Below are 20,965 nucleotides of genomic sequence, written 5' to 3'. Positions count from 1 at the left end.
GAGTCATAGTATGGGGTAGCGGCAGCTGTGGTTGGGCAGCCCTGCGCCATTCTCGGCCACGGGACCTGAACGGAGTACGAATATATACTTGTACTTGGGTACCACCGCCTCTTTTCAGGAACTCAACATCCTTATCGCCACCTGGTACAACGACGCTTGGGCATCCATACCGGTGAGCACATAACACAATCAAGCTGACGAAACTACTTCATCTAACCAACATCGTTTCAAGCGTGACAATTTTTTGAATTGAACTGAATTGTCATACATTGCTTAATTCTTTGCATTTGTAAACCTCTTCTGCATCTTCTTATTCTTTACTTTGCTATGTCCTAGCGTTTCTTCATAACTCTCTTCTTCCTATTCTACTTTCCTATTTTCAAATCATCACAATGGCGCCCATTGCCATATCCCCCGAACGAGATGGGCAGCTGGACACGCTGGCCGATGTAACTGCCAAGTTTGACGACACCATTCGCTTCTACCTCAACGGAACCAAAGTCGTTCTCGACGAAATTGATCCTGAGATAACAGTCCTAGAGTACCTCAGAGGAATTGGACTGACAGGAACCAAGCTGTACGATACAAGTCTCGTCTTTGCATCTTAATCTAATAAGATGCTATTGACCACCATTACTTGAATCAAACTGACAAACTCTCAAACCAATAGTGGCTGCGGCGAAGGTGGATGCGGTGCCTGCACCATTGTTGTAAGCGGGTACAATCCCACCACCAAGAAAATCTACCACGCGAGTGTAAATGCCTGTCTGGCGCCGCTTGTAAGTCTCGATGGTAAACACGTCGTCACCATTGAGGGCATTGGAAACACAAAGAACCCGCACCCTACACAAGAACGAGTAGCCAAGTCTCATGGGAGCCAATGCGGTTTCTGCACACCTGGAATTGTCATGAGCTTGTATGCCCTGTTACGAAATAATTCGAACCCTACGCAGCATGAGGTGGAAGAAGCCTTTGATGGTAACCTGTGTCGTTGCACGGGATACAGGTCCATCCTAGACGCAGCCAACACTTTCAGCGTTGAGAATTCATGCGGCAAGGCCAAGACCAACGGTGGTGGTGGTTGCTGTATGGAAAATGGGAATGGCAAGCCTGCAGGAGGATGCTGTATGGACAAAATGAACAATGATCAGCCGATCAAACGATTTACGCCTCCAGGATTTATCGAGTATAATCCTGATACCGAGCTCATATTCCCCCCTTCTTTGAAGAAGCATGAAATGCGGCCTCTCGCTTTCGGTAATAAGAGGAAGAAGTGGTTTCGACCCGCCACTCTGGAACAGCTTCTTCAAATCAAGAGTGTGCACCCACAAGCCAAGATTATTGGAGGAAGTACCGAAACGCAGATCGAGATCAAGTTCAAAGCGTTACAATACCCAGTATCGGTATACGTGGGCGACATCCCCGAGCTGCGACAATACGAGTTCAAAGAGGATCACCTCGAAATTGGTGGCAACGTTACGCTGACTGATTTTGAGCATATTTGTGAGGACGCTATTAAGCGATATGAGCCTGAAAGAGCGCAAGTGTTTAAGGGTATCCTCAAGCAATTGAAATATTTTGCTGGCAGGCAGATTAGAAATGTCGGAACTCCTGCTGGAAACCTGGTCACCGCTTCACCCATATCTGATTTAAATCCGGCCTTATGGGGTGCCAATGCAGTCTTGGTGGCCAAGTCATTGATGAAAGAGACAGAGATCCCCTTATCCCAGTTTTTCACAGGCTACCGAAGGACGGCACTTGCGCAAGACGCCATCATCGCATCACTTAGGATTCCTATTACTGCGGCCAAGGGCGAATTCTACCGAACCTACAAGCAGGCAAAGCGGAAAGACGACGACATTGCCATTGTTACAGCTGCGCTAAGAGTCAAGCTCGACGATGACGGCATTGTCACCGACTGTAATCTCATTTATGGAGGCTTGGCTGCTATGACTGTGTCGGCCAAGACTGCATCAGAGTATCTAGTTGGGAAGCATCTTGCCGAGCTGGAGACGCTGGAGGGAACTATGAGTGCTTTAGGAAACGATTTTGATCTTCAGTTTAGCGTTCCTGGAGGCATGGCATCGTATCGAAAAGCGCTGGCTCTCGGCTTCTTCTACCGCTTCTATCACGATGTCCTTGCTATCCTTAATGGCCAAAGCGAGCATATTGATAATCAGGCCGTCGATGAAATCGAGCGATCTATTTCTTTTGGCAAAACTGATCTAACTGCAGCCGCCGCATACGAACAAGAGGTTACAGGCAAATCGAATATCCATCTTGCGGCGTTGAAACAGACGACTGGTGAAGCGCAGTACACAGACGACATCCCGCCCTCGAAGAATGAGTTGTATGGATGCTGGGTTTTATCAACTCGAGCACATGCGAAAATCTTATCCATTGATTATTCCAATGCCCTCGATATGCCTGGCGTGGTTGACTATGTGGACAGGAAAGACGTGCCTTCTGACTCGGCTAATCGGTTTGGAGCACCCAATTTCGATGAGCTTTTCTTTGCCGAAGGCGAAGTACATACAGCCGGTCAACCCATCGCTATGGTCCTCGCCACTTCGGCTTCCAAAGCCCAGGAAGCAGCCAGAGCTGTCAAGGTAGAATACGAAGATTTACCAGCTATCTTGACGATAGAAGAGGCCATCCAGCACGACAGCTTTCATCCATTCTATCGTGAGATCAAGACGGGCGACGTGGAAGAGGCTTTCAAGAACTGTGATTATGTCTTTACGGGCACTGCACGAATGGGTGGCCAAGAGCACTTTTATTTGGAAACCAATGCAACTGTGGTTGTCCCCAGCCCAGAAGATGGAGCAATGGAGATCTTCTCCAGCACGCAGAATCCAAATGAAGCGTGAGTATCTATTTTTACTTCTAATTTTATCTGTGGGATTTTATAGCTGACTCTTCTATTGTAGACAAGCATTCGCTGCTCGCATCTGCGATGTACCAGCAAACAAAGTTGTCGTCCGTGTAAAGAGATTAGGCGGCGGCTTCGGTGGTAAAGAGACTCGATCTATCGTTCTCAGCTCCGCCGTGGCTCTTGCTGCCAAGAAGACAAAGAGACCAGTTCGCTGCATGTTGACTCGAGAAGAAGATATGGTTACTATGGGCCAGAGGCACCCTTTCTTGGGCAAATACAAGATAGGCTTCAGCAAGGATGGAAAGATTCAGGCGTTTGATGTCGACGTCTTCAACAATGCCGGATGGACCTTTGATCTCAGTGCTGCTGTGCTTGAGCGAGCAATGACACACATTGACGGATGCTACCGCATTCCTAATGCGTTTATTCGAGGCCGTATCTGCAGAACCAACACCGTTTCTAATACGGCATTCCGCGGCTTTGGTGGACCTCAGGGCATGTTTATCATGGAGACTTGCATGGAAGAGTGCGCAGACCGTTTGGGCATCCCCATTGACCGACTACGAGAAATCAACTTCTACGAGCCTCTCGGCCTGACGCATTTCAACCAAGCTGTTACGGATTGGCATGTCCCGCTCATGTACCAGCAGGTACAGGAAGAATCCAACTATGCAGAGCGTAAAGCTGCCGTATCCAAGTTCAATGAGAGCCACAAGTGGCGAAAGAGGGGAATGGCCCTGATTCCTACCAAGTTTGGAATTTCTTTCACGGCTCTCTTCCTCAACCAGGCGGGAGCCTTGGTACATATTTATCACGACGGTTCTATCCTGGTGGCCCACGGAGGCACTGAAATGGGCCAAGGACTTCACACCAAGATGACCCAGATTGCTGCACAAGCTCTACAGGTTCCTCTGGAAAATGTCCACATCTCAGAAACGGCTACCAATACTGTTGCCAATGCCTCTTCAACAGCTGCATCTGCTTCTTCTGATTTGAACGGATATGCCATTTTCAACGCCTGCAAGCAGCTCAATGAGCGGCTGGCCCCTTACAGAGAGAAGCTTGGCCCGCAGGCCACAATGAAGGAGCTTGCCCATGCTGCCTATTTCGACCGTGTCAACTTGTCTGCCCAAGGCTTCTACAAGACCCCTGAAATTGGATACACATGGGGAGAGAACAAGGGCAAGATGTTCTTCTACTTTACGCAAGGAGTGGCACTCTCCGAGGTAGAAATTGATGTACTAACAGGCACGTGGACCTGCCTCCGAGCAGATATAAAGATGGACGTTGGCCATTCAATTAATCCGGCGATTGATTACGGCCAGATCCAAGGCGCTTTCATGCAAGGTCTAGGGCTCTTCACCATGGAAGAGTCGCTATGGCTACGAAACGGCGCCAACGCCGGCAATCTATTCACGCGCGGCCCTGGAGCATATAAGATCCCTGGATTCCGCGACATTCCACAGGAGTTCAACGTAACGCTCCTCAAGGATGTCGAGTGGAAAGATCTGCGGACGATCCAGCGCAGCAGAGGTGTAGGTGAGCCTCCGTTATTCATGGGTAGCTCCGTATTCTTTGCTATTCGAGATGCGCTGAAGGCTGCACGGAGGGACGCCGGTATCGAGGCCAAGGTCGGGGAAGATCATGGCGAAGGATTGCTCAAGTTGGAGAGTCCTGCGACGCCTGAGAGGATCAGATTAATGTGCGAGGATGAGATTATGAGAAAGGCTCGCGTGACTCCTCAGGAGGGAGAGAAGAGCTTCTTTGTGGCGATATAAGTTGGAGTGCATCATCTGTGCATATGCACTCACTCTGGATCAGCTGGGATGATTCATTCTGATTGGCCATCTTATTTTTCCCTGCCCTTGGCATGCTCATCGCTCGGCTATGATTCGAGGGCCATTTTCGTCTCTATTATGCCAATCATGTACGTAGCGACCATGTGATATTAGCGCTAGGATTATGGATATTAAAATCCGCTGTTTCTTGCTTCAAAATAGAAAATCCCTATTACAACTCTGCCAAATTTAGCAATCCCAGCTCGGCTTATTCCGTGATTCTCCGTCACGTTGGCGTGCAAATGATTAAAAACAGAGGCATTATGTAATATCATTCGTGTCATTGAGGCGCGCCAACCCGAAAAGTCCCGATATGATGCGAAAATCCTCGAAACAAGTGCCGGATAGAAGGCACTCAGCGCTGAAGAAAGCCTGCTATAGCCGCTGAGACATTTCTTATTCTATATGTTGCTATATGTATTATTATTTTCTTTTTCATGACGAAATTAAATAAACTGGACTGTGCTATTAGTAAATTATTTCTTACGTTAACCCTTACGTTATACAGAGTGATTACTACTGCCGCGGATAGGCAGGCCTTTTTGATGGCCATCTTTTGAGCCCCTTGTATAATACTCTGACCCATGCCTGTAGTTCCCGAGGTCCTGCATGTGGTTTTGCATGGTTTATGTATGTCATGTAGCTCGGGACGAGCGAAGCGATGACATCCGACCCGTGAGGCCGGTGGCTGGCCTGGGCCGGGAATATGGACGGGAGTGCATTTAGCACGGCGTAGCGCTTCAATAGCCCGCCAGACAGTTTTACTTGTCGGTAGGATGGCGACGTTGCCATGTAGTGGCTGCTGGCATCTGTGTTGGCAGCAGCACCCACCGTCTTTAATTCCTAGTGGTGTCGTGCTTTGGAGAAGATGGAAGAAAGAGACGAGATGAAGAGAAAAACTTTAATCACAGCGTCCAATGAGGATGCGGGCATTAAACATGACAGGAACCAACAACCAGGAAAAAATCATCAATATCGCGCTCGATGCTACCTGTGTGTGTGTTATGCAGCTCAGCAAATTGGGGCGGTTGGGCGACATTGAACCCCCCTCCACGAGCTATGGGTTATACTTAGGTTGCCTGCCCGTTACAGGCTATTTAGGGATTGCCGTACAGCGGCTCAGCGGCGTTCAGCAGCCCCCATCGGCGCCCGTCACCTGCTAAAACCTGGCTGCAATTCGCCAGCGCTTCAAGGTCAAGGCCCCAATTAGCGCAGCGCAGGTACTGCGCCCAATTCTTTAGCGCCAAGCCCCGCGAGACGAAAAGGCTTCGGTGCTAGGTCCCCACCGGAAGGGAGGATTTTGGGGGGGGGGGGGCCGCCCAGCTGAACAAGGCCCGGGTGCCTCAACGCTGCGGCGCCTTTGCGCTTCCTGCCGATGCGGTTCTTGCTCTCGTGCTCAACTTAAATCTCGGTTTGCTGGCCAAACTCTGCGTCTGCATCCCATTCCTGCCTGGCAAAGGGGCCGCGATCCTGATTCACGACATACCGGCCGAACGAGACGACGTTAGTCTGCGCCCCCGAAGACCGGCCATACGGATCGGCTGGTGGTTGGACCTCACACGACCTCTTTTTTTCCTCGTCTGTGTTTTCACGTCTATTCCTCTTGCCCTCGTGCGTTGACGGGGGAGACCCTGCGTCGCCTTCTTGGGGGATTAGGGCTGGCCGCACAGCTTCGGGCAATGCTGGTTGCGCCATCTGGACCGCTCGATACGACACCTGCGGCGTCTTGCTCTCCATCCCTCCCGTTCGATGATCTGCAGTCTTGTCGTGTTTGCGTAACCCTTCCGAGGCGGATAGATCCAATGGGAGACCGAGCTGTCGGGAGATGAGAGAGAGAGCTTCCGAGGGACAAAAACAAAGGTCAATAATAAAAATAAAAACGCCATACACGAAAGGGGGCAGCATCTTTTGAGAGAGCACAGCAGCAATGAGCGAGCGCAAGGCTGCCGGTACCACGGCCACGGCGTCGGGTGCCATGGATGCCAAGGGAGGCGGAAACAAGGTGGTGGAGCGAAGCAGACTGGCTGCCAAAGGCGATGCGGCCGAGCGCAGTAAGGATAAGGATCGCAATGCGGCTGGAGGCGCAGGGAAGAATCCTAAGAAGAGACGCAAGGTTAACCATGGTACGCAAGATCTTGCCTTTCCACCCCCCCTGTTGTTTTCCAGTTATCGTGATGTTGCCCGAGGAGTTTGAGAAGGAGGGCAGCCGACAGCCTTGGAACGCGATGGGCTGATTTGTTATCTCCTTCTCCTCTCTCTTCTACACACCCTCAGTTCGGTCGAATTCATGTGGCTGGTGACTTTGGAGGCGCAAATGTTGAACATGTGTATATGTGTATGCAACATGGGCTAACGAGTAGCTGCGTGTCTCTCCCTCTGCTTCTGCAGCTTGCGTGTATTGTCGCAGATCTGTAAGTCTGACCCGCTTTAGAAGAAGAGGAGACGGTGATGTGATGTGATGTGATGCTACTTGCAAAAGAGGGCATGGCTGGCATTTCTCCCGTTTCCCCTCTTCATCTGTATTGAAAAGGAGACAAAAAGTGAGAATAAGGATTGTGGCTAACTGATTGGAACTTGGATGCGAGTAGCACATGACATGCGATCTTGTAAGTACACCTCTTGCATAAACCTCCGTAGAGGGGTTATCTCTTTTTTCTCTCTCACTACCGATCTGCCATGGCAGCTTTCATGAGACTATTCGAAACCCCCTCTATCTATCACTCTTTCTACTGGCCGAAATCTTTGATACGACGTGCTGATGCCCGATATAGGAGCGGCCATGTACCAGATGCATTAAGCGAAATATTGGCCACCTCTGCCACGATGAGCCCCGCGAATCAGAGCCAAAGAAAAAGACGGCCACCGCCAAAACCGCCTCAACAACATCCGTAGATGATTCCGACACCTTGTCACAGTCTGACTTGGGTCACAGCTCCATCTCCAGCGCCATGGGCCCACCCCCAGCTTTTGATGGCGCCAGGCAGAGGGCAAATTCGGGCATTGGGGCTGGAGGCGTGCTTGGACAAGGCAATCCATTGTCTCTTGTGCAACCCGACGCTACGTCCAGCCTGCAATCCAGCGCGTTGAATAACAATGGTAACGCGAATCAATGTAAGCTCTACCAAAAGAAGATGGGATCCCCCTCTTCCCCCCCTTAATTGCCTTTATGATTTTGCTCTTTCGTCCTTTTCTTCATTCTATCAAAATGCTGCTTGCCCAGCATCTGGCCCAGTTGCTTTGTCACGAATATGATGTTTTGGGTAGCTAACAGCGATGCAGTTGCGGGCTTCTCGGATGCTTGGCTTACGGCGCAAAATTTCCATGATATGAATACCTATAATCCCAACTACATGATTGGACCCGAGGTCACTCACGAGTTTAATCTACTCAACGACTTTCTGCATAGCAGCCTCCTCGACGAGAGCAATCTTGGTTCTAATGAAGCTCAGAATAGTGCAGCTTTCAATCGGCCAGGAGGGGCGTCAGAGATGCTTGGCGGCTTCAATAATAACAATGATTTAGCAGCAGGCGGCTCCTTGCAGGGACAGCATATGCGAGGGTCTATGCTACCTCCTCCAAATCTCGATAGTAAAACTACGACAAGGTCTGAGAAAGACAAGACGCGAGAATACTACCTCCAGGCTGCCGATCCTTCTGGAAACGATAATCCAGAAGAGCGCATGTCCCGTGTGCTCAAGGCCAAGTACGATGCCGGCTTACTCAAGCCTTTTAACTATATTAACGGCTATGCACGGCTGGGCAAATATCTGGACGGGCATATTGCGCCGTCATCAAAGCAGAAGATCCTGCGGACGATCAACCAGTTTCGGCCTAAGTTTAGAGAAAAGGCACAGGGCTTGACAGATATGCAGCTCGTGTACGTAGAGATGTGGTTTGAGAAACAGCTGATGGACTACGACCGGGTTTTTGCGAGTATGGCAGTACCAGCGTGCTGCTGGAGGCGAACGGGAGAAATCTTCCGAGGAAATAAAGAGATGGCGGAACTGATTAATGTGCCAGTGGATCGGCTGCGAGATGTTAGTGCCTCCCCCTTTATACCCTGACAAATCCTTTTAGCTGCAAATACTGACAAGATCGCGTAGGGCAAGATTGCGCTGCATGAGATCCTCACGGAAGAGTCTATGGTGCGATATTGGGAAGAGTTTGGCACCATCGCCTTTGATCCAGCGCACGATACGTTGTTGACGGCGTGCTCACTTAAGAATCCTAGTGATTCGTCAGACCACCCTATTATCAAGTGTTGTTTTTCTTTTACGATACGCCGTGATGAACATAAACTGTGAGTTATCTAAAAAAAACCACAGAACAAGCATCAGGCAAGAAGCTGACAAAAACTTGATAGGCCCGCGCTAATTGTTGGCAATTTCTTGCCACACGATCCTCCTGTATCATGAAATGTTATACCTTCTGATTAATGAATCACTTTCTTTGCTACTATTAGGCTTTATTATGCTCGGACGAAAAAGGGCGACTTATTGGACACGGTATGGACCGGTTTACATAACCAGCAGAGGTTGGAAAAAAAAAAAGGGAGCTATTTTTAAAGCCATGGATTCCTGGGCATGACTGATGGCGCAAAAAAATTGATATTACTTTATCTTTTTTGATTTTTCTTTTCTTCTTCTTTATCAACTTATTTCGATGTTGCTTTATGGGCTGTTTAGATTCCCTGAAGTTTGTTGGAGAGAATTATTGAGAGTTGTTGATGGTGCTGATACTGATGCTGATGAAAAAAGGGGGTTTTCCTTTTGGGTTCGCTAGAGACTTCAGGTACATAACCTATTTGAACATTACGGTAGTATTTTAATTGCTACTGGAATAAATGCGCGCTGAAAATTTGGTGAAGAGGTACTTGGATTGAAGTACCTGCATGCCGGAGTAGCTGCCCGTGAGTAGAATGTGAAGAGGAAGGTGCGATGCTGCTGACTTCTCATGTGAGGTCATTTCCGAGTGACTTGGCTTTTTTTCTTCTTTGCTCTTCTCTTTCTTCTTTTTTCACCTTTTCTCCCCCCTCTCCCCCCTCTGGCTATTTATGCGATAATACTATTCATGACCGGCATTTTCTTTTCTTGACACCGCTGTAATACAAAGCAGTACGACTCATCTACCTATGTAATCAAGGCTTTTGATCACGCGAATCTCGCCATCTTCCAGACTGTACTGTCATTTCTCGTCACCAACATGCCTCCTGAAGATATTGCCTCCGCCTCAAGGATTAGAAGAATCCGCTCTTTCATCGGTAATTATATCAACGTCATAGCTTCCATCAACATAGGCTTTATATCATCTAACAGAATTGTGTGCACAGATTTTGCCACCGCCCTTCAATCCAAGCTCTCTGACCCCCTCGACATCGGAGATATCGAAGTGCACATCGCGGACACGAATCATCATATTCAGCAGATTCATAGTGCATCCCAGCCAGGCTCAAGCGGCCCTTTGCCTTTAGATTTGGCCAAAGATGCCGAACGACAAGGGCGCAATCTGTGGAATCTTTGCGTAAGATTAAGAAGAGAGCAAGATGCGGCTAAACCAGCGGAGAGCAACAAGCTGATTGTCAAGGCTCGGTCTTTTGCCTTCAATATGCTGGAACTGGGCCGAAGTGCAAGCAGAGCCAAGAAAGATGACAAATCTGAGGCCATGTATCTTATGAAGCTTGCCTTGACACTGGGCAAGATTTGTATAGCAGAATCAGACTTGGATTTAGCCAGGTTAACGCTACAAAAAGCTGCAGAGCTGATGGAACGTCTTAAAGTAATCCCTCTCGACTCTTTGGATTCTATTGGACAGAATGAACGGACGAAACTTGACGCAGAATATTTGGCGATGAGGACAGCTATGGTATGTATGTGCCCCGCAATATACATTTGGCATGCCTACTGACAAGTTGGAGAGTCTTGGAAAGAAGATAGGCTTGACGTTGCAGAGCACATGTTTGGAAAAATTGACCTTCTTCAGCCAGCGCTTGATGTTAGCTCGGCAGAAATCATAGCTGACACGTTTCAACACATTGGATATGACCTTGCCTCCAAAGGAGACAATGGTGTGGCTCTAAAGTGGTTAAAACGCGCGTATGATGTTATAAGTCGCCAAGCGCTGGACCAACTTTCAGTCCAAGGGCTAGAATTGCGATTGGCAATATGTCAAGGACTTTTCCGTGGGCTTCTTGACATCGGTTCACAGGAATGTGTTCAAGAAGCCAATAGGTTGATTGAATATACCGAGTCTGAACTTGGAGACAAGCCGTTAGTACTACACTGGCGCCTTGAGCTTCTTCAGAAAGCACCAGGAGAAATTTTTGATGTTGAAGCCTACTCCAGTATACTCCATCGTATGGTTCGATCGTTCGACTATTCCGATGCGTCTTTCGTCTTTCTCTTGTACCATATAAGGAATTTGAGAGAAAGGAACCCTCGCCTGGCACGCGGTCTGCTGGATGAGCTTTTGCTGCGGCACGTCATTTTATCAAATAATAGGGAATGGGTGGGTAAAACCGTCGTGCGAAGGATCTGGATGAGTACAGTGGACGATAACGATTCTATTTCAGCCTTAACAGAGCTTCACAACCTGCTGGACAAGGTTTATAATGGCCTTGGTGAGCCCCTGGAGCCTGACATCGCTGGTGCAGCGCACTCCGTGAGTTGAAGCCCGTAATACCCGTATATAGTCCATTATTTGTGCTAATTGGATAGAAGGTCATATGGAATAAAATAGAGTCCATAGTCCTTGACAATCTGTTTGAAATCGTTGAGGCTTGGTGCTCGATCGCCTTACATACAGTATTCATGAATAGTGGCGAAGCCAACCAAGGTAAATTTAGCAGAAAAATCATCACATGTGCTCTGGATCTCAAAGATACAGAAAAAGCTCGACAAATTTTTCATTCCATGCCTGAAAATGTTAAGAACCATATTCTTACGAGATACCTCACATTCAAAGTATCCCTCATTGACCTGGATCATGAGCTTGGTTGCGAGAGCATCCAATATCTCAGTAAACTTTCCGATTGTTCGCAAGGTCGGGACATATTATATGCGTGTATCCGGGAGGCACAGCAAGCAGGAGATAGACAGTGTGCTCTAGCGGCACTTCAAGCCCTCATCAGAAGTTGGAAAGGCGATGAAGCGACACCGAGCAATTTGCCATCAATATTAAGGTGCTCAATACGCCTCATTCAGTTAATTGAAGAAGAGGGCAATACAAGGGAAATTCATCCTCAGAACACGGTATATGCCGACGATTTATGCTATTTATTCGAGAAAGGTAATTGTCTAAATACACTATGTGAAGCGTTTGCTAATTCTATGGGTGTAGCTGCCGAATGCGCTGAGCAAAATCCTCAAGACGGTGATAACAAGGTGTTTACTGTGTTCGAGTTACATTGGTTTCGAAAAAATGCATACAATTTAGGTGTTTTGAAGTGCGAAACTTGGGAAGTTCCTTATACCATCCGGATTTTCGAAGCTTGCCTTGCGTTTTCACACCTCTATCCCGAGGACTTACCCGCATCTGACGGCAATGAGATAGCAGTAATGGCCATGCGTTGTCATTTTGTTGTCTCATCGGCGCTGATATCGCTAGCTCGGACGGAGGACAAGGTAGATGAGCAATTGCAATACTACCTTGAAGCTAGTCGGCACATCAGAGAATTTGATGCTATATTAGAGACTGAACGTAATAAGACCCAAGATGAGAACATCATTATAGATTTAATGGCCAAGTTGTCAACGTTGCTTGTGTTTGACTTCGAGGCAGCCACTGCGCTGAAGAACTGGGACGGCTTAAACGAAATCGTTCGAAAAGCAAAGACATGTCAAGATGAAGTCACTTACAAAGCAATGGGAGACTGCATACTGAGAAGCACAGCCCCAGGAAAAGGTTAGAGTCTACACAAGGCCGCCTATGTCACCTTGTGGAAGAGAAAACTAACTCCGTATGCCGATAGTGATGTTTTCGACAATGCGACTAATAATCAACGAGATTTTTGAGTTGGAAAAGTTCGATTATGAGAAGCTTATGAAATACATCCGGTGCATGTTTCAAGTGATTCTGGGGACGGACGATACTTTGGCTCTCCAGCTCGTTGACCAGGCTCTACAAATCGCTCGTGAGGCGAAAGAGGTAATCATCCATCTTCAAAGAGGTGTCTCTAGTAGTTGTATAGCCTCCACTAATTCTTTCATAGGTGGGAAATCAGTTGCCATCTGCAGAGGTAGAGTGGCTTGTCGCCACAACCTTTAACCATGGTATTGAATACTATGTCCGAGGAGAAGGAGACACGTGCCATCGTTGGGCGCTCAGGGCGATGGATTTAGCTAATTACGTTGATGATAGAGGTGTGATGAGAGATATGCTGCATAATAAATTTGCCCAGTTGCAATTTGAAGGAAGGCCTGGGCGAAATACGATGGCGGCATCTCGATGAGGATTTGTTTAGTCTCTTAATATACAGACGCATACTTAGAAATCTCAATAGATGATGAATAAAGTGCCATGTCGGAGATGGTGTAGACGATCGCCGACCATGATTACTCATATTCAGGAGAAAGGGCGAGATGATTGTGAGAGCGTACGTAAGGGTGAAACTATCTTGCTATGAAATATTCGAATACCGGTAGATACCATACAGGCTATTATATCGTAAGCGTTCTTGAAAGAAAAGCCTTATTACGCACAAGACAAGTGCACTACACGCTTTCATCATAAAAATAGAGACAGAGAAAAGGAAAGAAGACTGGAAAGGGGGTAAAGCACAATAAAAAGCGCTCGTGGTATCTCCTACTCTTGCGTCCGTGATTGACAACGTAACAAGAAACGAATAAGAAAACAACAGAATTGGTATATGTATATATAAAAGGGGGGAAAAAAAGCTTCTCTTGCAAAATCCGTGTGCACAAATAAAAAAAGCAATGCAATCGCCACATCCATGGGTATGTGTGAGAGTAGATTGGTATCAAATGTCGTCCCTGCGACCACTTTTTTATTTTCCAAATCCAATAGGTGTATGAACAACTCCAAGGTTCAAGAAAGCGAGTCGTGATTTCCCCCGTCCCCCTTTACCCAATGAAAGTCGCAAAATAAAGGGACAAAAAAACGACGAAAAAAGTATAAAAAAAAAATACAGATAGTGAAAAAATAAAATTGAACGGCATGTCGTCTTAGATTTCGTGTATCATTTCCAAGTTCCTATCGTTCTTCGTTGTGATCATATTATATTCGCGATGCTCAGTCTGTCTCTGCCTGCTGGACTAGCAGTCGGTCTCGATGGTTCATTACCATATTTTGGCACTTCTGGAGTATATCGAGGGGCATCTGATATCCGTTGAATAGCAGGCATGCTCGGTGCTGGGGATTCTCTCTTCACCTGAGGAGGCGGGAGGGTTGCCCAGTTGCTTATGGCATGAGTAGTGGTTCCTAATGCTCGAACCGCCGTCTCTAGTTGGGGCCATCCACCCCAATCCCTGCGTTCTTCGTCACTCAGCCCAGTCCTCATTACTGAACTAAAAAGTGCATGTCCAAGCCCCCCAGATGGAACAGCATCTGTCTTGGGAGGTGGATAATCGCGATCGTGCGCTTCGTTCCAAACCCAGGATCTTGAAGGTGAAGCATGGAGGTCGGCGGAGACGTATGCTATAAGCTCTTCGTCCCTAGCTAGCGAAACTAAAAGGGTTGATGGATCCACTGGAGATCGTGCGGATGAAAAAGCATGAGGTGATGTCGTTCTTGCTATATGGCTTGAATACTCGGATCGCTTGACACTTAAAGTAGAGGTGAAAAATGAAAGGTATCTTCCACAGGCAGTGGTAATATCGCGCCTGGCATCTATAGCTGCCAAAGCTCGAATACAGGTGATAGCATGGTCCAGATATCCCGTCAGTAACAAAAATAGAGTAGAGCGAAAAATGTGAGTCGTTAAAAGAGCGGTAGCACCATCAGCAGGAGAGCCCGTTCGGTTGATTAGCGATGCGGTCTCTATCGCAATGTGCATACAGCTTTCAATGGCGGCAAGGCGAGTATCGACATCGCAGTTGGGATTCAAGTTATGACGGTGGAGAAGCAGCCGTGCATGGAACAGGTAAGTAAGAGGTGCCAGGAAGTGAGGCGCTAATGCCACCGTGCTCGTCGGATCACAGGCCGGAGGGAAGGTGTTTAGGCATTTCTTGAAATGCCCATCAAAATTCGCAAGCTGTGTAGGCGGTATTGTGGGAGAATCAGTGGCTTTCATGATGGAGGTGTAAGACCGCACAACATGGATAACAGCTAAGAGAGAATGCGTTAGTGGCTCGGCTCCGGTAGGAACTCTCATCCCGTCATCTCGAATATATTGATCGTCCACAGCAGCCGGCAGATCAACACTGCAATCTGCATCATCAATGAGGAACGGATGGCCCATCTCGGTGGCTAAGACCCTGTCTAAAATGTAAATCGACCACCAAGTCCTGCGTCGCATTTCTCCTTCAATCACAGGCCAAGTCTCCGAATCGAAATACAAGCCCAGATCCTGGCCAACACGCACAGCATTGCCCAGCCAGTTCCACGCCGCAGATTTCAGATTCATTTCGTTAAGGCAGATAGTTATTAGGATAAGAGCTCTGGCGTCATCGAGGGTGTGGTGATTGCACCAGGGATCTATTGCCTTCCGTGCCGATTCTAATAGCTCAGCAGGCCGGTAAAAGGTAACAGGAGTCGCAGGCAATTCGGTAGTAAATAAGCTTCCGGTCGCTAAAACGGCAAAAAATAAACACAGAAACCCCGGCGGCATACGAGGTGGGCTTGCTCTATACAAATCATCAACCATAGCTTTAAAAGTAGGCAAATGAATGATGGGAAACATCGTATGCGCTGAAACATAGTATGTGTTTAGCAGCTGGTCGGCAACCTGGCGGGAGGGCAATTCCGGTGTAGGAGCATCAAATACAGATGGTGCCGGCAGGCGGTGCTGTGCTGGAGGTTTCCAAACGCCTTTTGAAAAACTTCGCAGGTTGGTTCTTGCCAGAGCAAGGTCGGGAACTGGTTGAGGCCTCTTGCGCGGTCTGCTCTCAGACTCAATGGGAGGCGGCATCTGGGAAGATGATCGCTCTCTTGATTCAACATCAATATCCATGGAGCCATCTCTCTCCTGCAGTAGCCGACGGAGGTTGTTGTTATCGCGCCGGACCTTTTCAATTTGTTTCTCCAGATCTTGCACCTGCTTAATAGAAGACATTCTCCGATTTGTTTCCTTGGTGAACTGGCATTTGACATTTCGACTAGAGCATTCAGAGCAACTCGTCGTCTCAGTCGCATCACATTTGACTTTTCGCTCTCGACATGCATCGCAGCTAGGATCTTTCCGTCTTTGACGGTAAGCCCTCTTTTGCCCTTGCACACCTGAAGCGCCCGACAATTGGGAGCCCCCAAGACCTTGGCTACTTACTAGAGAGTCGGTGGAAGCAACAGATTCACGACCCATGATGGAAGTTGGTGGCATAGGCGCATAAGGCGGAAAGCCCTGGTTCACAGGAGGCAGAGTTGGGATACCGAGGGGCTGAGGTGGTGTTGGGTTTGGTCTTCCCGCTGCGCTCAGCATGCTTCCAAGGTACCTCGACGGAGGCCGGGGCGATGTTGCAGATGAGACAGATGACGAGTCGTATGACCTAGTTGAAGGGTTGGGAGATCGCGGATACGGATTGTGCGACGTTTCTGCCATGGCTTCGGTGTATTTTGATCAAATCCAAGTACACCAAGCCACCAGCCTGCAGCGTTGATAGACACGTCTGTCGTTGCTTTACCGATGCAGAATTAAGTTTGGTGCTGTGTTAGGCAGTTGAGTGACCCAACCGATCTGGCTCTCGGCACTAACGGAAAGGAACTCCGCGTCCCGTATTCGAAGGGGCCTGTATTACGCCAGCCGTCGATGTCTTCTAGAACCAATGGCGCAGCTCTACCGACGACGCAGAGTTTTGAAGCGAAGTGGCTGAGAAAAAGGAAACGAGAACCAAGGCCAAAGGGGAGAGTGGGGAGAAGGGAAAAGTAAAAAGAAAACAAGGCTAGCCAAAGAATAAAAGCTGCTCTAAAACGCCAACTATTGACTGGGTATGAGCAAATCTGTGCGGCGCCTCAGCCAGCTCTGACCTTGTCTTGTCTGGTGATGTAGAATCTCCGAAGCAAAATCTATATCCAAGTTCAGTTATGGCACTGCAGTTGAAATACCCAGCTAGAAAAATCCACGGCAGCCCTCCCGTTTAGTGAAGCTGTCGCAAGGATCGCAAGCCGGCATCTGACATGTGCAAGTTGTGTCACCGCGGCGATTACGCGGTCTGCGCTCAGCAACTGGAACAAACAGCAACAAGACAAGAGCAGGAGCTAGGTGCCCAAGCCCAAAAGGTGCGCCGTCGGAAGTGACGATGGGTGAAGACTCTCGCGACCAGAAAGGCGACTGGAGGTGGCTGGTTGGTGATTTTAAGACGGCGACCGATGCTGTGACTGCCGAGATGCAAGCAATGCCGCGGGAAGGAGAGCCCAGGTCTGGTATGTGAAGCAAGTAAGAGCAGCGTGGAGGAGGGGTGTGAAGGAGGCGGCGACTTGATGCAGGTATACTAGTAGTAGTATCGCCTCGCGGCCCCAAGCGGGTTACAACAGCAATGTGCTTGTATCAGTCAAATATACGTGCTCCTCCGTCATCCGCCGTGGCTCTCCGCCCATTAAATCAGATTCGGAAATATATCTGGATTGGCAGACGTGGGGCGGGCTGGTAAGGCCACACCACCCTTTAGCACAAGTAGAAATTGACCAGTCGAGATCAACCAAGGCTAATGTGTTTCGAGCGCCAGCTGGACCACTGGAGCATTGCATTGACACCAGGGACGGCACCACCCCAGTCGTGATCAATCGGGCCTGCTACCGGGTCTCTCTCAGGTCATATGTCATGCCGCGCCGCGAACCACCGCTGCACACTCGTTGCATGGATTGCTTCCTCGTCAGCTTCTCTTCTTCTCCCTCTCTTAATTTCCGACGATTCGACTGTTTTCGTTTGGAAATGAGAGTCAGTTCAGCCCGAAAATGAAATACGACATAGTTCTTACCAGATTTTATTTATACTCGTAAGACAACTGTACGTCAGGAAAAAAAGAAAGAGGAAAAAAAGGGTACTAGGATAGCCAACCAAGGCAAATCAGTTGATCGAGAGGTAGCTATGCTCAGATGCCCAAATATTTCCTTGAAACGTCTGGGTCGCCCTGAGCCCTCGCTGGATGTACGTAAAATAGGCGAAGAGCCAAGTTTGTTGTATTATACTCGTACTACAGAATCCTAATAGCTTCTTGTGATGGCTGACAAACGGCGATTCCGATCCGACGGCCAACCCCACTCAGAATTAATGATGTTGGCGGTCACTGATACGGTATTCTGTAACCCCTACTCCATAGGCATAGAAGCGAGGTGAAAATGAACGAGCCACACAAACTACTCTGCAACGATGGTGATAATACGGCGCGCGTCGTCCCATCTACGGATTGCACAAACTTGTATCAAGGCACATTTGGCCATGCATTTGCCAGGCCTGCCAAGCTTCATACGGCATGTGGCTCCCCCGGGGCCGAATCCGCCTAATTCGGGACATGATGTGCACCAGCGCTCAGTAGACAGGGGATGGTAAGCTTTTTAGCCATTTTTTCCTCGATGCCGACTGGCTGCTGCCGCTGTCTCCAGCGAAGATTCGCTTTTGGGGAAAAGGGTATTGCTAGTAGGATCCGGCTACTGCTCTGTGCCTAGTACGGGGCACACCGCATATCCACACGTGTTTGCTTGGGCACGCTGCACCACTGTACTTGTATGCTTGTTCGCCGGAAAATCAAGTCGCTTGCATGCCGCGTGGCCCGAAATCCCCTCCCAGAAAATCTGATATATGCTCGCACCACTAAACAGCGACAGTCATCCGTCATAGCTGATCAGATTATGTGCTGGTCCTCAGCAACGCCAGGAATCCGACGTGGCGGTTGTGGAAGCCGAAAACTTTAGTTGAGCTTTCGCGAGCTCGCGCTTGTTCTGGAACATCAAAATAGGCACAGACAGTGCTTCTCTGCATTCTAGCGTATCCGCATGACGAATGTTGCTGCTGAATACTCCTAGTGTTTGTAGCATCAACCCCGCAAGTAGGACGGATTCTTCCGTAGTAGTCAAAGTACCTGCTCTCTTACGAAGACACAGCGTCTCGCTCTCAACAAAGCCCCCTTGCTGGGCTTGAGCCAGGGCGAGTACTCGTAGTACTCGTAGTACGGAGTACTACTAGCACTGCTGCTAGTACTGCTTGGTACACTAACTAGAGTAAAATCCACAATAATAAACCATCTCGCCTGGTTAAACGGATGAATTGGTACTGTGTGGCTCTGTGCTAGAGGATGGCCAAAAGTCGGGATCCTCGCATGAAATTAGGCTCATTTTTTGCCCTCTGCCTGGCTCTAGCGATCAAGCGCGTGGCGTCTGAAGCTACTGTGCCACCACCCACCACGCTCATTCGCATTTCAGTGGCCGCGGCCAATAGGTGGTGGGTGAGCCTAAACTTGACCGATTCGAGGCTGTCCCCCGAACCGCCGGCCGGGATCCTGACGGGAGCGATAGAGTGCCGTGGTAGTATCAAGAGATGGACAAAGAGAGATGGCAGGGCTGTTGCTCACGGAAACGGAATGACGCAGGCGAAGAGGATGGCCCTGCACGCTGCCGTCTAAACAGTCCTGAAGAAGGAATGCCAAGCCCTAAAGCTTGTGTCTGCTCGTACATGAGGCGGTTGGTCCTTACGAGTACTGTACAGTAGATGCCGCACCGCGCGTGGGCGCCAATGGCATGGGCTGTATCCGCAGAGGAGGGCGCCGAAAGGTGACGAATCTCTTGAGCTGCTTCAAGCTGTGGAGCAAACATTCGGGCTGGAGCCGAGTGAGCCGCCGTCTGTTAATATACGAGTAATGTTAAAAATACCCCGTGCTTGTACTCGTACCGGCAAGCATTGTTTGCCCCCAATCCCCATTACTCCGTGCTCTGTTGCTCTTTAAAGACCAGACAAGGTATAAGCTTCGGCTCTCGGGACCTGAAGCAGCTTTTCAGATGTTCACGTAATTAAATGTGGTCGAACTGAATTCCCTTCACTCTCTCGTCGTTTCTTCTCTGTATACCATGTATGTATAAAGGGAATGATGGACAAGACAGCAAAGCGGAACTGCCATTTACTCTTCCTTCTTTCCCAAATATGGTATCTAAATTTGGAATCTCAAGACCTAGATAAACACAATCAAGATGGCGAGGGAGATGATGACATACTGGTAGACCGTTGAAAACAACCCCGCATCGAGCGGCTGCGGCATAGTTTCATGACCTGCTGCATATCGGTATGCCGTGTAACAAAGCACGAAGTGGTGCCCGAGGCGCCAGATTGGGGAGCGAGTACCGGGTGCCGGGTGTTGGTGAGCCGAGCAAAGCGCTGCAGAGGACCCTGGCCAACACTCAGCTTCAATATCTGGCGGCTCTGCGGCAGTGTGCGACAAAGATGAGCCAAAGAGCGCGTGGCGCAGTTCTAGTACGGCAAGCGATCGGGAGTCTCCGGAAGATTGCAACATTTACTTGTGCTTCGTGACGCAAGGCCGTACCTGGGGTATGTATGCTCGTAAATGTACCTACAGTACGGAGTATGAGCCAACAGCATGGAATGCTATCTGAATGAGACCGACTTGGCGGAGACAAGATGGAGCCAAGGCTAGAGGAACTAGAGCATGGGGTCCTGATGGCAAGAGCGGAGAAAAAAAGGCTAGCTCGAAAGATAACAGTAAGATTCGTCCGAGAACCGTCGTTTAGTTCTTTTCCGAAGACCGAGAATGGCAAGACCATGTGCTGTCAAGTAGAGGTGTGGTTTAGGTTCTGTGCTGTGACAAAGTCTTGAGATTCTCAGCCGGCTGAGGAAAGCTGAGCTTTCTTACGGAGTACTGGTATGGGTATACAGCACTATCAGTATGGAGCAGTAGTAGCTTGAGATCCTGTGCGAAGCGCTGCATGAAAAGGACAGAACGGGTTGATGATTGTCCGAAGTTTTCTGGCTGCGAGCCCGGAAACATGGTACGCTCGGTGCGACGCTCAGCATAACCGCTCGGACTACTCCGTGGTGAAGTCGCATCGATTGTGGACTAACTTGGCACACTCACAGGGTCCGTATTACTGCTTGGCACAGTACCCATCGCGTAGTGTCTGGCGGCGATGATGATTGCGT

General features: G+C 48.9%; 6 protein-coding genes across 6 annotated transcripts; 3 read left to right on the top strand and 3 right to left on the bottom strand.

Moving 5' to 3' along the window:
- Positions 1–135: 135 nt before the first annotated feature.
- On the top strand, positions 136–4,903 carry GGI43DRAFT_404667 (molybdopterin binding aldehyde oxidase/xanthine dehydrogenase). The gene is made up of 4 exons (XM_083205946.1): positions 136–172; positions 233–577; positions 671–2,866; positions 2,931–4,903. Exons 2-4 carry the CDS (start codon positions 393–395, stop codon positions 4,651–4,653), a joined length of 4,104 nt encoding a protein of 1,367 aa, XP_083061023.1. The 5' UTR covers positions 136–172; positions 233–392; the 3' UTR covers positions 4,654–4,903.
- Positions 4,904–6,114: 1,211 nt separating this feature from the next.
- GGI43DRAFT_383666 (uncharacterized protein) lies at positions 6,115–6,618 on the bottom strand (the record flags this gene model as incomplete). The annotated part of the gene is made up of 1 exon (XM_083203418.1): positions 6,115–6,618. The coding sequence occupies one exon, from the start codon at positions 6,616–6,618 to the stop codon at positions 6,115–6,117; it is 504 nt and encodes a 167-aa protein (XP_083061022.1).
- Positions 6,259–9,602, top strand: GGI43DRAFT_374888 (meiosis protein SPO22/ZIP4 like-domain-containing protein). The gene is made up of 7 exons (XM_083202597.1): positions 6,259–6,836; positions 7,102–7,124; positions 7,302–7,319; positions 7,485–7,824; positions 7,993–8,750; positions 8,817–9,013; positions 9,077–9,602. Exons 1-7 carry the CDS (start codon positions 6,641–6,643, stop codon positions 9,126–9,128), a joined length of 1,584 nt encoding a protein of 527 aa, XP_083061021.1. The 5' UTR covers positions 6,259–6,640; the 3' UTR covers positions 9,129–9,602.
- Positions 9,601–13,798, top strand: GGI43DRAFT_434050 (SPO22/ZIP4 family meiosis protein). The gene is made up of 7 exons (XM_083209831.1): positions 9,601–9,973; positions 10,043–10,575; positions 10,630–11,370; positions 11,430–11,997; positions 12,049–12,612; positions 12,854–12,855; positions 12,920–13,798. The coding sequence occupies exons 1-7, from the start codon at positions 9,916–9,918 to the stop codon at positions 13,157–13,159; spliced, it is 2,706 nt and encodes a 901-aa protein (XP_083061020.1). The 5' UTR covers positions 9,601–9,915; the 3' UTR covers positions 13,160–13,798.
- On the bottom strand, positions 13,799–17,029 carry GGI43DRAFT_374940 (transcription factor domain-containing protein). Its single transcript, XM_083202598.1, has one exon. The coding sequence runs from the start codon at positions 16,421–16,423 to the stop codon at positions 13,940–13,942; it is 2,484 nt and encodes an 827-aa protein (XP_083061019.1). The 5' UTR covers positions 16,424–17,029; the 3' UTR covers positions 13,799–13,939.
- Positions 17,030–19,717: 2,688 nt separating this feature from the next.
- Positions 19,718–20,681, bottom strand: GGI43DRAFT_375120 (uncharacterized protein). The gene is made up of 2 exons (XM_083202601.1): positions 20,383–20,681; positions 19,718–20,197 (listed from the first exon to the last, which is right to left on the bottom strand). The coding sequence occupies exons 1-2, from the start codon at positions 20,587–20,589 to the stop codon at positions 19,997–19,999; spliced, it is 408 nt and encodes a 135-aa protein (XP_083061018.1). The 5' UTR covers positions 20,590–20,681; the 3' UTR covers positions 19,718–19,996.
- Positions 20,682–20,965: the final 284 nt, after the last annotated feature.

Source organism: Trichoderma evansii, assembly GCF_050947405.1.
Source record: "Trichoderma evansii strain SZMC 28006 chromosome Unknown GGI43scaffold_9, whole genome shotgun sequence".
Lineage (NCBI taxonomy): Eukaryota > Fungi > Ascomycota > Sordariomycetes > Hypocreales > Hypocreaceae > Trichoderma > Trichoderma evansii.
Note: the sequence above shows the minus strand (reverse complement) of the source record. Positions and strands in the feature narration are given on the sequence as shown.